Genomic DNA, 22,070 nt, shown 5'->3' on the forward strand with positions numbered 1-22,070 from the left:
TTAGTATTTGTTACAGGTGTTGTTGCTTTTTCAAGCGGAAGAAGAAATCAGGTCGAGCCAAATGACTAGCTGAAGGTCAGCGTAACAATTTGGAAAGAGAAGTAGCAACTCTTCTGCGTGCTATGTCTCACTCAATCTCTCGTGATAGTGTTCTTAATAGTATACCTACTATTACATAACATCTCGTCAAAAACTTTTTGAGCTGCTATTGTTTTTAGCAACCTTCATAATTTTTATCGGTATTCAACTGTTGATAGAGCTAGTCATTGTTATGTCACTGATTTAACTGCCAGTCTCAACTATCAGGAATGATCCTTGATTATAACTGATCGTTATTACTGCTGGTTGTCCACAACGGTTGTATTTATTTAAATGAACTCTTGACTGCTGCCTTGTACTCTGCATTATAAGAATTTAAGCATTATTATTAATACTGTCAAGTCATTTTTTTTAATTCCCCTCTTCCGAAAATACTTTTAGGAATAACTGAATCTGTCATGTGAGCTCTAATTTACTGCATTAATCTATAGCCATCCGCTGCCCAAAAAATACTGTGCATTTCTATGAGGTCTTTTTTGAACCACTTCGGAACGATTCATAACTATTATTCATTGTCCTTCAATATTACAATTACCTCTCCTTATATTTTCTGTCCTACTCACTTTTGTACTTGATGATGATGCCTCATCTGAAGAGGGAAGAATTTGTGCTATATTTTCTATTACAATGAAAACTGAAGCTACTAATCATGTTTCATGTCAGAGACATGACTTTTACAGTGAAACCTTTGTACAATGATTTTCAGCAGACAGCCATTTTAAGATTGTTGTTAAAACAAAACATGTTGATAAACATAGATAAATGTCTTACCTGTGAATGAAACAGTATTACACAACCTATCAAGCATATCTGTGGCTATTTTAATGCTTACTGTTGCTTAATCTGATGTATTATCAAAGAAAAGAAGATTAGTCAGTTCATTGAAAAAATTGGTGCAGAAATTTTAAAAATGTATGAAATTTTACAAGAACTCCTTGAGTGTACGCTGAACGGAGGCCCTTAGGCACATTCTCATGGCTACATTGCAGGAGCAAGGATAAAATAGTATCCATGTTGACAGTGAGGCTCAGCACAGATACACGAACATTGGAAAAAACTATGAAACCGTTGCCGTTTGTCAAACAAGTGTGTCCATCTGGGCCAAGTCTAAAGCATCCTCATACCCTGACTTAGAGTTATTGGAATTGGAAGCTCCACCTGTAGTGTGCCTGTTGCTTGAGATGAAGAGTACTACCCATGCTTTTTTGTTACTCATGTGCCACACTTTCGAAAACATAACAGGGTGCTACATGAACCTTTGAGAACCTTTCCATCCCTCTTCAAACTTCTGAATCACTAAACGCTGTCATTTTGACCTTTTTTTTACTCTCAAATCTTAAATTTACTTGAAAGTATCTCTTAATAGAATAATTTCAATCTTAAATATTTGTATCTCCATCAATTTACACAGCGAGTGAGCTGAAGTCTTAAAGAGAAAAACCATATTGTCTCACAGGAGGAATCTTTGCAGTGGTCTTGACTTATAAGTATCTTAGCAGTAACACCTTGCACAGCGTACTTTTGCCAGATAGGTACAAATCTTCCTATAAGCCATATGCGTGTACCTGAAAATCATGTTTATCACATGTTACAGCACCCTGTTCAATTTCTCGCATTATCATGATAAGGTTGGAAAATAACCCAAGTTTTCTGTGAAAAATATTCTTATCTTTGTTACCAGCGAATGAAATTGTCATTACATAGAATGTATGAACAGTATGCTGCTTTGATATTGTTTTAAAAAAGAAAATACATTGTCAGCGTAGGAATTTTGACAGAGCTGTCAAGAATATTCATTACATTAGAAAAGTCATCATATTGATGGTTGCTCAATCCAGGTTTTACTGTATATCACTAATACGGCAAGACCAAATGCTCCTCCATCTTAATCAGGATTTTAATTTCTTCAGCTAAGCAAAAGTACAAATTATTCAATTTCCCTAACTCTTCACCTTACACTTTTTTATGATTCTACTTTCTCCAGGTACTTATTTCCTCTATTTCTTTTCTGTTACCTCTAATCATCCTATAATTTTACTATTATCGTTATTATGACTGTCACATGCATTATTCTTGTAATTACTTTTACTTTAGCTGTATGCATCATCACCTTTATCATCAACAGAGGCTCATTACTATCATTATAATTATTTTAACTCATTAATTTATGAAATGAACTCTTTTAATGAAACTTCTGAAACTAAGAGAAAGTATTCAAACCACCTCATAGTCATTCAACACACCTATGTTCTTTGTAATTTGAAGCTAAGAATTATTTCATCGTTTTTATATTATGTTAAGTTTTCTTTGGAATGATTTGTTAAAGACTTTGTGCTCTGCTAATAATCAGACATAATTTTGGCATTCTCCCCCACTATAACGGTTTTTCCGACTCCTCTCTGCGTTTTTCAGAATTTTGCGCTCTTAATTTCAAAGAATTTTGGAGACCCTCATTTGTAACTAATATTTCATTTTCTTGAAATGACACCAAAGGAAATTAAGGTAATTTTCAAACCTCGTTCAGAAATTCTTTTGCCATTAATTTTTTTTTTTAAGAACTTGAAATGCTCATAACACCCATACGTTTTATTAATTTACTACTGTCGTGATTTTAAATAAAACTTCCAACCTCGTAAATCAAGCTCTTGCATTTTCAGCCTATAATCAATGGCCATCAAGGTAACATGTGGACCTCAATCGTACAGAAACCATTCAAAAATTACAGCTAATGCAACAAATTGCTACATGGTGAAATTTTCATACGTACATCAATGTTTACTGGTCCTTTCCTCTCTCTTCCTTTCTATCATTAACTTGACTGTAAAAATTTAGCCTAATTTCAAAGATTGTTTTGGATCGTTTTTGGACAGTAGAGGTCATGTTCTTTTTCTCTTATTTTAACTTTTTTATATCTTTTCCCATCGTTGGAAAACAATTAATGTATCAAAGTTAAACAACAATATGTTTGAATCCATTCCTTAACCTCGGTTTTTGTTCTCTTATAAAGCAGTATATGTATAAACAGGGGTTGTCAGGTTTTTTTGTTTTGAGAAAGTTGCGTTCAATGCTTGCAAAACCATGCATTTCAATGTGCACACAGCAAATCGAATTAGGTCAAGGACTTTATCTTTTAGCAATTCCTCCTCTAAAAAATTAGCTCTAAAATTTAAATTTGAAGCAAATATTAATTGAGGCACAGTGATTTAAAAAAAAAAAAAAAAGAAACACATCTGCCATTTGTTAATAGAACTTTTTTCAGGCTTACTTTTAACTACCTAACTGTAGAGTAGAAGAGGTAGAGTAATTGTTATGAATCAAATTATAATAATTGGCAAGTTTTTCGATGATTTTCCAAGGAACATTAATATTCGGTAATCTTGTAAAAAATAAGGAACAAATCATATTGTCAGTCTTTTATAAGAGAGGAAAGATTGAAAAGGGTGCCATCTCCCAAAGACGTACATACAACAGGTCTCATTCACTTTTTATTACTATTGTAATGTATACGATCGTTAAAGGGATTAATAAGTTTCAGCAAATTATTCAGATGAACAGTGAATTCTGGCATCCGCTGTTCTTAGATGTAATGCAGCTTTTATTCCCATTTCAATGGAAAATCATCCTTGAAGTCCAAAACTTGATACTAACACTCTTGAAGGTTTGTGGATTTTGAAAAGAAACGTAATCCCCAAAAATGGCAGATGTTTGATAACTATTGTTTGTACACATCTGGCTTCTTATACATCTTTCCTCGCCTATAGAGGATTTCTGCATCTTTTTCCTTTATGTCATGTTATTTAAACCATTACCTTTACCGAAAATGAACCTCTTTCTTCTGTAGGAATTTCACGTTTGTTTTCAAATGTCTAAAGAGATATTGAGAAAGTTCTTATGCAAGCTTTTAAGGCCAAATTATCGGCCTGGTCTGACTTGGAAGGTTTTTGTCTAAATCAAGCTTTGTTGCTTTGTATGTAATGCATTTTATAATGTAAAATCTATACCATCGAATTTCGATTATTACTGCTAAGCTGCATTGATTTATTATTTTATTGGTTTTTTGTAGAGTTGGGCCAAGCTGTGTAACTGGAACCTCGTACTGATTTTTCATTACCCGGAAGATACTTGGCAACGGTATCTGACCATAATGACACTAGATCTAGATAGTGCATTTTAATGCAAGAGTAATGAGAGTTTCACTCTTTGTTGATATTTTTTCCTAGAAAAATAGTGTAATTTTTTAAAATGGCCCATAATTTAGAATATATTAAATTTAAGGCAACAGCACTGATGCTGATTCTGAAATTAATTAACTTAGTGATTGGACGTATTTATGCTAAAAAGAACCAAAGACAGGTCAGAAAGAAGGAATATAATCGTTAGTTGAGGGTCGTAAGAATGAATGGGAATTTTAAAACGCCAGTGATGTCAGCAGTGTCGACAGAGCTTGGCAAAGACAATGAGTTCAATGGTTGTGCTCTGTGACTTTTGAGCCCAGTCCACAACACTCTTGTCACATGCCCACGGCTCATGAGGTAGCTTATTTTGGCGCTTCGGTCCTTTTTATTTCATGTAAGTTCCCTCTTTTCCATTTTGCTTCAAGTCTCTAAGTTCCTCGTAACATAAATACGTCCAATTGTCAGACTTTTTTTTTATTTATAATGGTTTTCTTAACGAGATTTACGTACAATTACAAAATGAGTTGATTCTTCTTGATCTGTCCAAAAATTTAGTTTCTAGTCTTTGAAGTAAGATTGAAACAGCATTTGGGGCAAGATCCAATCACCTCTCTTCTCATTCAGAACTCTATTATGAAAAAACAGAGGTTGAAAGCAGCTCTATTAAGACAAAACGAGAGAAAACACTAAGAAATGACCCAAACCATATGTAACAAGATGGAGAAATGGCACTGGGTCCACAACATTTCGCAGGGAAAACAAAGGGAAGAAGTTAGACAAAAATCAATATTAGAATACAAACCAAAAAATTGAACAAAAAATCGCAAGATTGTAGGCATGATAAACTGTATGTCAGAATTTTCAGGTGATATTACCAAAATTTAACCCTAGAGATCCAGACATACAGAAGGAGAATCCAGAAAATTAGATAGATACCTATAGCCCAACTCTAGTTTTTAGAAACAAACAACTCTCTATTCCTTCAGTCATCTTTGTTACAAAGTCATCTGTGTAGATTGTAAATCATTAACATATTCATTCACATTGGAAATTATTTAAAGAGGGAAATTGATAGATAATGTCCTCAAATCTTCTTTTTTTAAGTTTTTAGACTCAATCCAAGTCATGTTGATCATGAATTTAAGTTTGTAATTGTTTACCCCAGTCTCCCCGAATTTCTTTCCTTTATTCTTCACTTGCTCTGCTATTAATTTTTCATTATTTTCATTTCATGTTTCTTTTTATCTTTTGCATTTATTATACTTTCGTTTCTAGTGGTTGCCTTCTAAAACTAAGAAACTATTGGAACTCTGTTTTTGTGCTTTGATTTTCTGTTAACTTTAAAACATATTTATTTCCTTCAAAACTCCCCTGCCAGATTCTGAGCGTAAGTTTTGATAGCCTAACAATTTTCCCAGTGCTTTTTATTTTTCTAAAATTCAAAGAGGGTTATTTCTTTTTTGTTCAATTGTCTACAGATAGTGCAGTGAATGAAGCATTTTGATGGCCGAAAATTAACATACGGCTGGATTCAGGCCCGATTGATTCTACACATGAAAAGTGTTTTCAGCCAAAAGTCCCCTTGAATCCCCTAAGTGGATTTCACATAGTGGTCCGATGAAGTCGAAAATTGGACTTATGTATTTTCAATGTAGTGTATTTTCAATGTAATGAATCATTTCCATCGTAATGGTTCTTTTCTGAAGTGTCATGGTTGCCAGTTTTTACTTCATTTTTTTACTATTTTTAATTAATTCTGAGGGCCATTCAAGTAATGCAGAAGGCTTTTTGGACGAATTCTTCAACCTCCAACCTTAGTAGAGCACCATTGCAGCAATGTTTCAATCCCTTTTGAATGAAGTTACTGCCCTCCTGAGCTCCTCCCCCCCCCCCAATTTTTCGGAAAATAACAGAAAAAGTTTGAAGAGTTGCTGATTTTTGTTCTATTAAAAATTATTATTTTTCTTAAAAAGGGAGGCTCACGTAAGACCTGACTTGACTCCCCTCCCTGTCGTAAAACTCTGTGAGCCGAACTTAGACCCCTGTCAGTAGCTTACGTAATACTAGAAGGGGCCGTCCATAAATGACAGCACCCATTTGTTTCAATGTTTTGACCCAACCTCCCTCCACCTATCCAATCGTCATCTACTGCAACCCCCCTCCCTAAAAATTACTTTATCCGTAGCGTTCGCCTTACACCCTCCTTTTTGAGCGGAAAAATGTAATAGATCGATAGAAATCAGAAGATATAGTCAGTAGTGTTACGAACATTATTAATTCCTTTTAATGAGTATTAAATGTGTGTTGTGTTCTTCCCTGCTTATAGGGAAAAATGCAGAAATTTGATAAAAATCTAGCAAGATTTTGTGCCTTTCTGCCTTCATGAAAGCTTATGTCATCCTTGGCTTGATGTCCTTCCTCCTCGCCACCCACCGTCATCTACCTGGAACTTTCTCCCCCCTACTTGGGTGACATTATTTATACACGGCCCCAAACGGCCCCCCAGTGCTGCCCATTGTAGCATGAAAAGGCCCATGAAAAATATAAATTGCTAAAAGTTTAAATAGTTCGTTTTTAGTTTTAATTTAGTTTATCATATGCTATTACCAGGTTCATTTTGTAAAACGTGGGAATCTAATGGTAACAAGGAGCTTTTTTTCATTGGTTGGATCATTAAACACTTAAACAAATGATATGATATAATGGCAATCATGAACTCATCTTGCGTTGTCGATGCCGAAAATTGTTCTCAAAAAAAGATGGGCCAAAACAGGCCATAAGAAATAAGAAACTGTTTTTGTATCTTCGAGGGACAAATAGAATGGACAATAACACTTTTTCTATTTTAATTTTGTCACCAAATTTGTATTTTAGTGACTTGCCAACCAAGTGAAAATTGGGACTCAAAATTTTAGATACTCCTTTCACGGTAGAATAAGAGGACGCAAGAATCATTTTATCAATAGATATTTTTGTTTTCCAAGGAGAGCCTAGCAGGATTGAAAAATATGCTTTTAGTCAACTTTTCTGCGATTTTCGCCTTTTTTTTTTTTTTTGAAATTCCTGAAAAATCGGACGCCTCCCCCCTACCCCTCCATTTTTAAAGATTCATTTTTAGTAGATTGAGATCATGTAAAATTGTTTAGTTGATATCGTGTTTTGTGCCACTGCAGAGGCAATAGCAAGAGAAGAGAAAATCGCTTAAAATTTGACATTAACAATGTGTCTTTATGTGTCCTTTTTGTTGCCACTTAGATAGTACAAAACGCGACTTTTCCCAGTTTTTACACCTCCTTTTCTTGCTATTGTAAGTGTCTAAAAATTGAAGGTCCGATTTTTGCGTCCTCGCTAAGTTATTAAAAAAATTTGGTGAATATTGCTGAAAAGTCGATGAAAATCATGTTTACGACCTGCTACTGGTACCTTGGAGGGACAAAAAACTCCATAGGTAAACATTTGTTGTACTCTCGCGATGTCCGATAAATGGGATTTTTAGGAATAAAAAAATCCCATTTTTTCCATGTTCAACAAGCTGGGCTAAGATAAAGCGAAAAGCAAAAACTGTAGAAATTCAAGTCATACTGAGCAGTTCAGCCGAACTGTATGCTTACACATGGAGTAGAAAACCCCACATCTAGAAAACCAGAATTGCTCTTGATTTATTTTCCCCTGTCCTGAACTGTTCCCTGAAAACCGGAAGCACATTATCTGCGTGTTAGCTAAGTCACTTAAAGAATTCTATAAACTCGTGGAAATGGGAATCACAATTGTGTATTCTAGGGGCTTGTGGAGGGCACAAAAATTATTTTTAACTACAATTTTCCTAGCATGCTTCAAAGTGCTACTGATTAGTTTCAACTCCAAAAATGGGAGCTTTAGTCGATTTGCACCATTCTTAAAACGTGAGACTGAATCCACAGCAGTGGCGTTTATGTAAGGCCCACAGTGATGACAAACCCAGGGCTCTGAAGAATCAAGTCGCCTGCTGGAATTTTTAAAGGGAATCCCCTCATCAAGCTAGATAGGGGCATTCAGTTGGGCCCAAAAATACAGTCTGTGGGCGGGCCCAGGCTCGGTGAGTTACGCCACTTGTTACAAAAAACGCTTGAGTTTTATACATACTGAAGGGTGCAATCTTAAAAGTTTACCCTCGAAAACACCTTGCATAAGCTACTGACGAGGGGTAGGGTCTAAATTCGGCTTATAGGGTTTTACAAAGGGAGGGGGAGTTGAGGTCAGGTCTTATGTGAGCCTCCCATTTTAAGAAAAAATAATAATTTTTAATAGAACAAAAATTAGCAACTCTTCAAACTTTTTCTGTTATTTTCCGAAAATTGGGGGGGGGGGAATCAGGAGGGCAGTAACTTGATTCAAAAAGGTTTGAAACATTGTTGCGCTAGTGCTTTACAAAGGTTGGAGGTTGAAAAAGTTGTTCTAACAGCCTTCCGTATCACTTGAATGGCCCTCAGAATTGATTAGTAAATAGTAAAAAAATAAAGTAAAAACCGGCAATCGCGGTGCTTCAGAAAAGAGCCATTACGATGGAAATGATTCACTTTGGTCGTCACTAGACGGGCATAGCTGAAAAGCCCACCACTGCAATCATGCGCCACTTTAAATCACTAGTTTGCAATTTGATACACACAAGGCCGGCCGCGCGTCAACCCGCCTCGTTTCCGCCCTTTTGTTCCTTCAATTTTGAAGATAAACCTGTGATGTGTTATCCCGAATTAATGCTAACAGAACGATCTATAACATTTACTGAAGAGTTTTTTTTGATGCGGGCCTTCATGTGGACGTAATTACAGAAAATACCGGTAAATTATTCTCAATTATCAAGTTCTTCCTACTTTACTCACATTCAAATTACTTTGACATTCAAAACTACAGCTTATTGGAAAAGTAGACTCAATTACCTACATTTTTCAAAAGAAGAAAAAAAATGAGCTCTCCAAGTTTAGTTCTGGCTTTGCAGTGAATTTTTGAAAATATGCATGTCCAATTTTTAACTTCATCAGACCACTGTGCGTAACCCCCTTGGGGAATTCATAGGGACTTTTGGCTAAAGACACCTTTTCATATGTAGAATCGATCGGGCCAGAATCCAGCCGTATGTTAATTTTTTGCCGGAAACGGGCCCTTTATGCCTTCTTTTACTGAGTTAAGAATTAAAAACTTAAGAGGAAATAGTAGTAGTTGGATTTATGTCTGATCGTAAAAGCTGTGATCAAATCTAAATGTGTGGTGCTCTCTACAGTTCCTCATCTCTTAACTTCAAGGACATTTAAAGAATTTTCTCATACATTTCAAACTACATACCAACTCTCATTCTTTGAGCTGCACTATACCCATTGCATGTTTGAAGAATAAAAAAATTAATTTAGATGTCCCTTAGGTGATGCAAGTAATGAATTTTGAGTGGAAAGCAAACATTTCAGACTCCTATTCCCATGAACCGCTCAACATCATTGTCAGGAATAAAAATCGGCTTCTAGCCGAGGCATTGTATGAAATTGTGCATGACTTATCTCCAAGTTGTTGAGGGATCTTGCATGACAAAGGCATTGTATCTTAAGTACAGGACACTAAAAAAAAACCTGTGACACTAATTTTTCACACCAGCAATAATATAAAAAATATACTTTATTGCAGTGTTTTACATTTAGAGGCACCATGTCCAAAACATAACTTAGATGAGATTGTGTTTCAGATTCTTCCCCTGTTTACCCTGCCTCTATTCCACATCAATACTAAATTAATATAGAAAGTGATGAGGTCAAGAGAAAATGTTTTTGCAAAAGTAAGATTTTCTGTAAATCCTAGTCAGTATTCTCTGACTTTTGCATTTTAGTTTATTTGCATAGCCATAGAAAATATGTTAGTAATAACTTGGGTGTTTGAATTTCCAACCGTCAGCATTAAATTTTGAGTTCCCTCTGTAAAAATAATTCTCTTGATTAATTTCTCTCTAAAAATTATTTTTTCTCTCTCGCTCTCTTCAACAGCAAGAGGTGTACTTAAATACTGTAAGTCTCCTCACCTCAGAAATCTGTGATTTGTTTTACTGTAGTACAATTTGTTTCCCTGAAATTGGTCAAACTCTCTACTGAATTTGATAGCAGAAATACTGCTAATCTTACTACCTTGCAGAATTGTTGAACGTTTGTCAGAAAGAATCAGAACATTATCTCAATGATGAACGCATACTTGATAATCGAGAGAAACTCTTTATTTTTCAGGAGTTCAATATTTCCAACACGCCAAAAATATTTTCAAATTGACTAAATACCACCATCCTATCCTCTCTTTCATTTTCCCTATAAATTCAAGAATGAGCCCCCCTCCAACGAGACTCATACATTGAAGTCTTCTCTTTTTCTCTTTTTTTTTGGAAGCTTAATCCTTAATAGGCTAGGGCAGAAAATGGCTAAAATTTGATGCAGCTGCATGAATTTATAAATTTTTACCAATGCATTTCTGCCCAATTTTTCTCTAGTTTTCATAATTCCACCCTTTCTCCAAGGGCTTCCAAATATCGCAACCAAGTGAGGATGGTATATTTTTTGAATTGCAAGAAGGTGTTTCCCATTAACAGCTCTGTCCTCAACGTTGCAAAAATTAAATGTTTTACCTCTTCATCATCGCTCTTCATTTGTGATAAATCAGAAATGATGAATGAAAAAAATTACCAACGATTGAATGGATTGCATCATGCAAAAGGGAACCAAAAGCATTCCAGTGTAGCTAAAATTATGCAACTCTTTGAAATAAAATTACTGAAATTATGCAAAAAATTAAACTTACTAAGGTAATTTTAATCTTGAATTTATAGTTTATTAGAAAGAAACATCAGACTTGTTTAGATGAGTAGTTTCTATTTGCAAGGTAAAAAAAGTTGCACAATCTTAGCGACATTGGCATGCTCTTGGTTCCTTTTCTCAAAACGCAATCCAAATGTAGTAAATATTTACTTCCATGTTGCGATTTTTTATGATTAAATTTTGAAGATGATAGTTAACTAAGATTTCAGTATCACATTTTCCCTCATTCGTCATTTTGTTGCTGTATTCTTCTTTTCCTTTATTAATTCATCAACTTCTCTCTTAAATGCTGCAAGACCTATAGGTAACGAGGACTGAATGTTTTTAAGCAAAGGATCCTGCACATTCCTACGGGAAAGTGCACTACGATCAATTTTTATTTTATTCATCGCATACAATTCCTCTCAAGATGCTAATTAAAAGTCATCATTGCACCAACTTTCTACAATGCACCGTTTTCGCTCAAAGTTTTAATTATCTGGCAATGAAGAGTCAAAAAGAACAAGGGATTCAAGAACAGACCTGATGTAAATAAGGAAGAACGTAGCGCGTGTTTGTCTTCTTATCTGTTCCTGCCTACTCTGGGGCTATCTCCATCCCGCTCTCGTCCGTTCACTGTTTTCCTCCGACTTTCCTGTTCTAATGCTCCTCACGAAACTGATTTGGATGGTCAAGTGAAAAGGCGTGCGGAATCCAAGATAAGACTGCTGCTCGGTGCTGGAGTTTCCCTGATTTCCTTGTTGACACACGGTCGACCGTTCTTTCGAGTGCTGAAATAAGGAATCTATCCTGACTCTTTATCGCCAATTTATTGAAACTTTGTGCGAAAACGGTGCAGAGTAGAAAGTTGCTGCAATGATGACTTTTGATCAGCATCTTGAGGGAAATTGTATGCGATAAAAAAATTGAAAATCTATCGTGGTGCACTTTCCCATAAGGAATATGCGAGGTCCTTTATGTTTTAAGGACATGTTGTCATCCATCAGCCCAAGTACCACAAGCGCCACTCTGTCAACTTTTCAGGAGACACGAAAATCTGATTTGCTACAGTATAAGACGAAGTTTGGGCTTGAAATTTGGAATACTAAGCCAGCACAACTTACATATACAACACACTTACAACAGCCTTACATTATAATACAATTGCATTTAAAAAAAAAAAAAAAAAAAAAAAAAAAAAAGACATTCTTTGACATTGGGTTGTGCGAATAGTGAATTTAGCAAACGAAGCAAATTGCGAATAATGAAATTCAATTATTCTCAACTACGAAAAGTAAAACAAATGATTTGAAATGACGTTTTTAAGTGCGTAAATTTTCAAATATTACAAAAAAGTGTGATTAATTTCTTAAAGAATTTTCCATTTGCTCATACACCTGCACAGAAAACAATGAAATTTTATAATAGTAGCCTAGGCTGTTACGAATGTGTTTGAAGATCCCTGGATACTGGCTTGATTGTTCCTGCAGTTATGAATGCAATCCCAGGATTTGAGGGTAACTGCATAGGCAGTCAAGCTAGTATCTAAGGAGCGCCAGACACATTTTTAGGATTTTCTTTTTTGCGGTGTTAATGAACATTTCCTTCTTTCCATCTTGGTTATTTAACTTTCTATGTGGTTCTCTTCAAGCAACCAAGACACGCAGGCCAATCGCAATCGCATGTGCTGTTCGTAAACTCGTCAAAGTCGGTAAAGATCAAAGGAGATCCGCCGTTTCCGATGTCTTGGATGGAAGCCTTGCGCAGGTCCTCACACCGTTTCACGATTGCCACTCGGAAATTCGTTATTTTTGACGGCGCGAATATTTGAAAATTCCTTACGCCAGACGGCGCGAATATTCGCAATTTGGGAATAGTGCGCGAGTCAGACGAAGCCAACATTCGCACAGCCCTATAAATTGGCGCTTGTGATACCGCGTTCTCAGGGCATTCTGAGAACCCCTGGCGCTTGTGATGCGGCAGCTCATCAAATCTGACGGAGTTTTTCTCCATATTTATTCATTTTTGATCTAAAAAAAGTATTATTTTTGTATGTAAATGCATCTTATCAATTCAAAATCATCCATAACTCAATTTCTATAAAAGGAGCGCTTGCGATACCTACTCCGGCTGGAAAGTGACGAATTGCTCCCAATCATCCGAAGTGTTGTTGATACTGATATTGTAAAAACAATCCCAAAGATGAGCGATTATTCAACTTGGCGTGTGTGATACTTTGTTCTTATATGGCGCTTGTGGTAAAAAAGTTCATCAACTTCAACGGAATATTTGCCATATTCATTTATTTGTATTTTAAAAAAAAGTATCATGATAAAACTCACGAGATGCATTTAAATACGAAAATATCTCAGCTTTAAGTCATCCCGAGGGTTGCTGTAAGAAAAATCGTAAACAATCAGAAAAGTGGGCGGTTGTCGAACTCGGCACTTGTGATACGAAAATACATCAACTTTAATCGATTTTAAGTCATATTTCTACATTTTTGTTCAAAGAAAAATTATTATTTTCGCATTTAAATTCATTTCGTTGTTTCGAAACTCTTGATAACTCAATTTTGGTAAAAATGGCGCTTGTGATACTGTGGCCGGAAGATGACGACATGGGCACAGAAAATAAGAGAAAAAACTGGCGAAAAACATTGCATATTTCGTATTTTATTATAAAAGCACTATGTGTAACTGTAAACTTTCTGATAAAAGTTCGGTTAAAACAATTGAAACAAAGTGATTTACCTTTTGTAATTTTTCATCACTACTGAAAATTGTTAGTGGTGCAAAATAACCTATGCAAAATCTCATTGTTCTTAGAAAATTCGATTACTGGGCAAATTTTATTTTACTGCAATAATGGTTAATTTTGTATCATATGTAGTTACTAATTTCTTTTCTCTCACAGAAACTGTTTTATACATTTTTGTTCACTCGGCATTTGTCTTTTATTTATTTTTCCTCTTTATTTTATTATTGTTATCAGTGTGATACGTTACGAGTCTTGAAGATGGATGGGAGTTTCAAGAAAATCATTTTATAGAATTGATTTCTCGGATTAATTCACAGCTTGTATCATTAAAAAAATTGTAACCAATTATTTGTATATATTGAGCTTAAGTAGAAATAAATCCTGTATTTTTTACTGGATCAAAATTAACTGCTGTCGTTTTATTCCTTTCAAACCTAAAATTGAGTCTGACACTTCTCATTGCACTTCTGTCCCCCTTTTCCCAGTTCTCTAGAATAAGCATGTTCGCAACAACAAAGTATGTCCACTTTTCTTATTGTATATTTTCCCCTTTATAGTATGCCAATGCGCCCTGAGAAGAGAAGGAGTAAATAGAAATAAACCCTACAAGTGGCAACAGCAAGGCGGCCAACGAAAAATTAGAAGACTGGAGGGCCCTTTGTTCGTAAAGAGCATTAGTGCTCCCTCCTTTTTAGCGCCAAAAAGTAGCCCTTTTCGACCCTGAGAGATTATTGCAGAGCTTTCAAAAACTAATTGCACTCCAGTTGCCACCATGAGCGCACAAAAGGGGGGCCAAGGCCGCCCCTAACCTCAAGTAGCATTTTTCAATATAAAAGTTGCAAAATGTTGAGACAATGTTTGTATTAGTTGCAACTTTCGGTCAACTTTTGGTCGATACCTAAGTGCCGATTTTTCGCGATCTGAACGAAAAACAAAGTTGCAACCTGTTGACATTGCAAAATTGCTGCACCTAAGTTGTTTAAAATCTTCAGATAGGCAACCAGCAATACTTTGAAGTTTAAACATGTTTCAACTTAATTGCAACTAGTTCCAACAATGATAGCTCCTTCAGGGGAGAGAGTAGGCAATCTGCACATCAATGTATTAGTGGCAAGAATCAAACGATTTTGTTGCAAGTTGTTGCAACCTCTGCTACTTGGGACATTGGAAATAATATCATCTGCCCCCCCCCCCCCCCAGAAATTCTGGATGGTGGGACACAGCCTTCATTAAGGATATTTATCTCTTTTAATTTAGAGTTTTAAGTGAAAGCACTATGTTCATTCAGTTAGTATTTTCTAAAATTTTCGTCCTGCAAGCCGAAAGGGGGGAGGGGGTAAAAAGGGGAGAAGGGGGGGAGGACATTAAAATTGGTAAAATGTAAAGAAGAAGAAAAATCCCCAACAGAAAATACCATCATGACCGCGGCGTGGAGAGAAGAGAACAAAGTAAAGGCAGTAAAATGCGCTAACGGTCATAATAGTATGAATAAAGCCCGCGCCCCTCGAAAAACCATTTGGGGCTTTGTGAAAGATGTGGAAAAATACTACAGGAAAAGCTGAACAAATCACCGCAAACTGCGCTTCAATATCTAGATCTGGAACCTCGTAACAACCGGAGTTCGACATAGAAAAACCTGCAAAAATGGGTGAAAATCGGGAACTTTGCCCTCCCCCCCCCCCCATAATTCCAAAACGGTGCGTATACTCAATCTGAAATTTTAGTATGTGTAAAGGGTCACCCTAAGAATGAAAAAAAACCTCACTTCGACCCCAATTTCTAGGGCCCAAAAACGGGCCCTTTTGTGCATGGCTCTTTAGATAAGTGAGGAACGAATGTCCTCAATCCGCAATTCCAAAAATTTACCCTGAGACACTGAGACACTAGCACTAACCATCATTCTACTCCGAATATGTAAATTCGGCCTAAATACTAATTCAAATACTTTTCAGATATTTTCAAAGTTAGATATTAGTAGTTAAAAGCTACCCCTGGTAGCATGACATTCCAATTTTGTTGAAACTTTGTGTAGATGAAATTGAAATTTTATAGATTCACCAAAAATTGGAGGAAAATTTCAATTTAATCGCGATTTGATTTCAATGTAAATTCTATTTTTATTTTTAGAAAAAAATTCAATTTTGTAGCGATTTTTTTTAGCAATTTTACAAAATCAATCTTGAATTTTAATTCCAATTTATTTTATTTTTTTTTTTATATCGATAAAATTGAAATTTCATGTCTTTTTAATTGGAAGTGAGCCCGTATCTTACATATTCAACAATATCTCTACTAACTAAAACAAGAATTAGAAAATTATAGAAATAACATTCGTACTTTATCGTTAAAAAAGATGTCAACAACTTTATCTCCAGTTTCAACAATATGTGATTTATTGGTTCCTTTCCATTAAAGTCGGTCCATATCGGTCAATTGCAAACTTTCTTTTGTTAAATTATAAGTATGATCAGCACTGCAGCACATCAGCACACACATCCCCTCTATTTTTAACTATGCATACATGTGTGCAAATTTGTTGAATTACATTGTGCACATCAAGAATCAGCCTTCGGTATCTACCATCGTTTGTCAGAGATTTTCTGGCAGCCTGCAAGATTGCTGCCTCTTTCACAGTTAATGCACCTTCATGCCAGTAGTGCAAATCGTTAATTAACAAAAATGAGCCGCGAATTTTATTTTGCTATACGGCACTTGGGCGACAGTCCCAGTTAGCACAAAATACTTTGAAAAAATTGTCACCTTTATCAAAATATGTTCATAAAAATATTGTACTTAAAATATTTTCAAAACTTTTTTAAGGAATATTTTAAGAATGTTTACAGACAATATTTTGGAATTTTTTTAAAAATATTTTTGTCAACATTTTTAAAATATTCCTTAAAAAAGTTTGAAAATATTTTAAAAATATTTTCAAAAACATTTTTTGAATTATTTTAAAAATATTTTTAAGTTCTTATTTTAAGTTTGTATGTGATGTACTTTACTGCTGTGTAAATTTAGTGGAAGTACCTATTGCGTGATATCGAAAAACAAAATAATAGGGGGAAAAAAGAAGCCTAAGAAAACACGGCGTTGATCAACGCTATGATGAAAGTCGAGCCTCGCACAGACGCAATGCATGGTCTAACAGCCTTAACAGGCGTGATTTCAACCCAGTTCACCATGAGCTCCTTTGTGGCTCAGTGGCAGAAAGCCGCGCTATCACACCCGCAGCTCGGGTTCAATTAAGTCCGCACTAGAGCGTCCAGGTGTTTTACACTACTAAACGTCACAGGACTTCAAGTAAGCGGTTTATAATATTCGATACTTGTATACCATGTTTCAAATGTAATAAATTTGCAGGACTGTGAAAATGACGGGTTTTGCCTGTACTTCTACGTATAAAAAATATTTTTATTTAATTTTGATAAAATCCAGGTACCATCTTAATATAATTAAAATTTAATAAGTATTTAATCGCTATTAATTTCAAATAAAAAAGTGACTTCAAGAAGATTTAATTGGAATGAAATCGAAATCTCATCTCAATAAATTCGCGATTAAATTTCTGCAAAATTTCCAGAAAATTGTAAAAAAATACATGAAAATGCTACTAGGGACAAATTAATTTTTATGAGATTGATGTATTATTAATCAGTTGAGCGACCCTCCATAAGTAGGTACCTATGCATCCCATATTTAACACGACCACTTGCGCTATTTTTGCGTTACGCTGGAGAACATTCGGAATGAATAAAATTGCATTTCGACGGTGCAAGTCGGGAATCACATAACTCGATTTGCGACGTCGCAGACTTCCTGTCATACTTTATTTTTTAAATGGAAAACTACTCAACGGCAATTCTTTAAAACTGTCATGATTTTTCTTCTCAATGCGAAGAAAATTCTGCAAAAACTTCAAGAAATAATGACAATTTGCTCTCTTTTAAAAAAATGACGTAGAGGCGGAGATTTTCAGACACCGCAAACGAGTTATGTGATTGCCGACTTTCACCGTCGATTTCTCCTGTCGTTTATAGCGATTTTTATTTTTAATTTAATAATTAAGTGCGCTCTGATAAGCGGTTCAACTCGGTCGTCTCTCGATCAAGCGGCTCCCTTATCAATCTCATAAATCTACAGTGTAATCCTACGTGTGTGTGTGCTATGCCGGGCGGAGGCAGGAAGCCCCTCCACCCCCCCCCCCCCTCCCCGAGCCCTCCACGCCGGCCTGTTCGTCTTCCTCATTACTCTGACGCTGAATGGAATATCGTGTGTCAAACTTATGAATTTCAAAAGAAATTAGAAAAATAGATACCCGTGTCTACAGACGATATGGAGTCGTCTACCTTTGCACCACAAAATGTGCCAGTGCCACAAGATAATCCTGTGATTACGCAAAATAAATTTGATATTCTAACTGAAGTCATTGACAAAGTGCCAATTGTAAATAAACCGCCACCTCTTTTTATTCAAATTAGTGCATCGTACGCGGACCACACAGCCTTAACTGCATTATTACAATCAGTTAATATCTCTGCTACTGATTTTGTGATCCAAATTTTAAACAAAACTCAAATTAAACTTTCACTCTCTAAAATAAATCAATATGAAAAACTCAGGACCGTCCATATCGTGTTGTGTTACGCGGACTTCCGATTTCAACTCCCGGCTCTCTCATAGCCGAATTTGTCAAAAAACACGGTCACGAACCAGTTCGTATCCACTTACTCAGACATTGGAAAACTAAAGAACCCATTCTCCTACGGGAAATTGACCTAAAAAAAGCACCCTCAAACAGATTTGTTTTAAACATTAAATCATTTTTCTGTGAAAATCAACATTTTAAAATCTCTTTTGAATCTCCGCGACCCAAAAGACATGTAATTCAGTGCCTAAACTGCCAAAAATATGGTCACTCTCGCAACTATTGTGCTCGTAAACCAGTTTGTGTAAAATGTGGTCAACCTCACAAATCTGAACTCTGTGATAAACCTAAGGAGGCCCCCCCTACCTGTGCTCTCTGCGGCACCACTGGTCATACTGCAAATTACAAAGGATGCTCTATCTATCAGGCTATTAGGAAAAAACGTCTCGCAGACAAAAAACCAACTTTTGTCAATTATCAACAAGTTTTTCAAAGCCAACTTAGTCCAAACACAGGCAAGACATACGCCGCCGCAACAGCTTCCAGAGGAGAAGCCATGAACGCTCCAACACCGGACATTATCAATCTTTTATCTAAATCGCAGTCTCAAATTAATCAATTAGTCAATCAAATTTCAAATCTATGTTCTCTTTTAACTCAATTTCTCTCGGCACACATTCACCCTTGAAATGCCTATTCACTATCACTTATTAATATCCTAAAGACTCATAAAGTCTTACAAATCTTTTCTTTCAAGAAGTAAGAAACTTCTCTGTTTTTCTGGTATACCGATTTACCTTATTGTAAAGATATTGTATATAATTCCTTTGGAAGTTTACAAAATAAAAACTTCAAAAAAAAAAAAAAAAAAAAAAAAAAAAAAAAAAAAAAAAATTATTATTATTAGGTATTCCCATCTTATCAATGCAGTCAGCAATCAGCAATCTGGAAGGAAAATGTTGCAAAGCCAAAACTTCTCCTCGGAGGAGGGGAATAGAATGATAGAATAATTGCTACGGACCGGCAGATGAAGGCTTGAAAAAAAATGTGTTGGTGCAAAATTCTAGAAGTACATAGGCTCTTCGAGTAGGGGAGACCGGGGCACAGTGGCCACCGGGGCACAGTGAACAAAGCGACGCTAGCGCTCCTATGGTTGTCTCGGGGAAACATTTGTTTGTGTATGGTGTTAGCTCTCTATAGGTACTTCATTTCTATGCTGTGCATCTTCAGTTTGTTGACAACGGAAATTACATGATAACAGGTCATTTATTTTGAGGGAAGTTTTTGCACATTTTAAATATTTAATTTCTGATTTCTTTTGGCGTTAACATTATGAATCAAGGAAAATCTACTTGCTATTTTCGAATGCACATGTCTTTGGGTGTATTACCCTGTACTGAAAAGTTTACCACTATTTCAGAATCATCACGTTATAAGGTTATGTTCATGAAAACTCCTACCGGGGCACACTGATTTCTTTCCTCAGGGGCAGAGAGGGGGGAGGCACCCCCCCCCCAACCTAACCTAACTCGTCGGGGAGCATGGGATGAAGATCCCCCCCCCCCTTCGTTTTCTTTAAATCACTTCTTTAACCAAAATACTGACTTATTTGGTGAATTTTGGCAAATTGTTGCCCTCCAAAAATTTACCCCCCCCCCCCCCCCCCCCCGATTTCGTTGATACCCTCCTCTGAGTAGGAGATGAATCCTCCTTCCCTTCCAGGATAAGAAAGTTCGAACTTCCTTTCCTGTATTGGTAGAGAGGGTTCCTAAGGCCACTCACAAGAGAAATGGTCACTGTGCCCTAGTCCCGTGAGCACTGTGCCCCAGCCTTGGGGTACAGTGGCCAACATTTTTTTCAACTTTCTTGGATTTTTCACAATTTTTCTAATGGGTGCAGATCTTTGAAACTTCCAGGGGTTTTAAGGTACTGACATACACTTATCATCCCCTCATAGCAGATCTTCAGAAACCTCTTCAGGAAGAGCAGAGAAAGCAAAAGTAAAAATCCCAGGTCACTGTGCCCCGGTCTCCCATTGGTCGGAAATTGTGTAGATCGCGGTAGGCCCGACACTGCCGACACCGACAAATTCCCAAGTATTAATATTTCCAGCACGCATCCCGGTGAACGCGCAATGCGTGAAGTATAGGTACCACCAGTAAGTAATGTAGGCGCTAACATGCGTTTTTCGGCGTTTTGCACTGTGTTTATCGCGATCGTTCATACTCTCGGAATTAGCGTTTTTTCAACTCATGATTTTGAAGTTCTTGCAATTTTATGTGGATTATTTTCCTTTATAATGAAAAAGAAGACATGAAAACCACTCACTTTTCTTCAATTACGCCTCTTTCAATGGTCTGAAATAGAAGCATTTAAAAGAAAAATCGCTTTCAAGAAATATTATAAGCACGCTTATTTTGGGTGAATATTACTACGATCGCGCTCATTTTTAGTGGAAGTACCTACCTGAAAACAATTTCTTTTATATAAGGGCGAGACCAAGCGAGGATGAAAACTTAGGATCTGATTACTAAAAGACATTCAATAAAATTCAACACTATCAGTCATGTTCCCCGATCGAGAAATTAAAGTCCCCCTCCTCTTTTTCTCTTATAAATAAAGTTATTGAACTGCATGCCCCCGCGACCCGCAAATCTCCGGACACCACGCTTCCCGTACGAGCATGCAAAATGGCGGAGAAATAAAAAACAATGCGCGGGTGTCGGTTCCCCGACAAAGTGAGCGTGGTGCACACCTATAACTCCCGCTGCCGAGCGAGATCCGGCGACACCGCGCGCTCGAGTCGTATGCAGTCACATGAGCATAAATTACTACAGCAACATCAATCAGGCCTTCTCTCTCCAAAATCCGTGCGACTTACTCAGGTATTGGGTCGGCCCCGGTACCTTCGGAGGGCTCCCGCGGCGTCCCCGTTGAGGACCACGGGGGGGGAGGGGGGAGGGGTGGGGGCTCGCACCGCCCAACGCGGGACGAGAGAAAGAACCTTTCGCTCAAAACGAGGCTCCAATCGGCCCAGAGGGAAGGGAGCCAGGATGATTTTTCCGAAAACAGAAAAAGGGCCCCCGCTTCCCCCTCCCCCCAGGTGACGGGATCCCCTAGCCAGCCCTTATCGGACATCTACGGACATCACGACCCCGGGCCGACCCGCAGACGGAGCCGCGAGCCCGGAGGACGGAAGATACGAAGTCCGCGTGACAATAAGGAAGGGGTCGAAAAAACGGCTTTTCGGAGCGCAGCGCCGCTCCAGGGAGGCCGAGGTCGAAAATTCCCGGAACTTAAGCTCCAGCCGCCCGGGAGAGTCCGGGTGCCAAATTCCGAGCCGAAAAGATGAAAAAGACGGGAGCGGCGGCGGTTTTTCCGAAAAAACCTTTAGGGCTGTAGCAACCCCCCGGAGGGTCGGACAGGGAAAACCCGTGGAGGGATCGGAGAGCCGGCCGCCGAGGCTCAGCGGACTAATTTTCAAGAGTGTGGGACACGGGAGGGCTGAAGGACGGGGCCTAGAATCTTAAGGTCACGGCGAACCGTCTACAAATTCACGTATTAGGGCACCAGCTCTTCCCGGATGAA

At 37.1% G+C, this 22,070-nt stretch overlaps 1 protein-coding gene across 3 annotated transcripts in view; it reads left to right on the forward strand.

Moving 5' to 3' along the window:
- gish (casein kinase I gish) overlaps positions 1-14,242 on the forward strand; it is a 204,636-nt gene extending 190,394 nt beyond the window's left edge. For 2 of the 3 annotated variants that reach the window (XM_019053432.2, XM_072301012.1), the window contains exon 12: positions 5-14,242. In XM_019053432.2, coding sequence (XP_018908977.1) covers positions 5-65 — 61 coding nt within the window. In that variant the 3' untranslated portion in view covers positions 66-14,242. The remainder of the gene's footprint in view (positions 1-4) is intronic. The other variant, XM_019053434.2, reaches the window with a different exon arrangement.
- Positions 14,243-22,070: the final 7,828 nt, after the last annotated feature.

This window comes from Bemisia tabaci, chromosome 1 (genome assembly GCF_918797505.1).
Source record: "Bemisia tabaci chromosome 1, PGI_BMITA_v3".
Taxonomy (NCBI): domain Eukaryota; kingdom Metazoa; phylum Arthropoda; class Insecta; order Hemiptera; family Aleyrodidae; genus Bemisia; species Bemisia tabaci.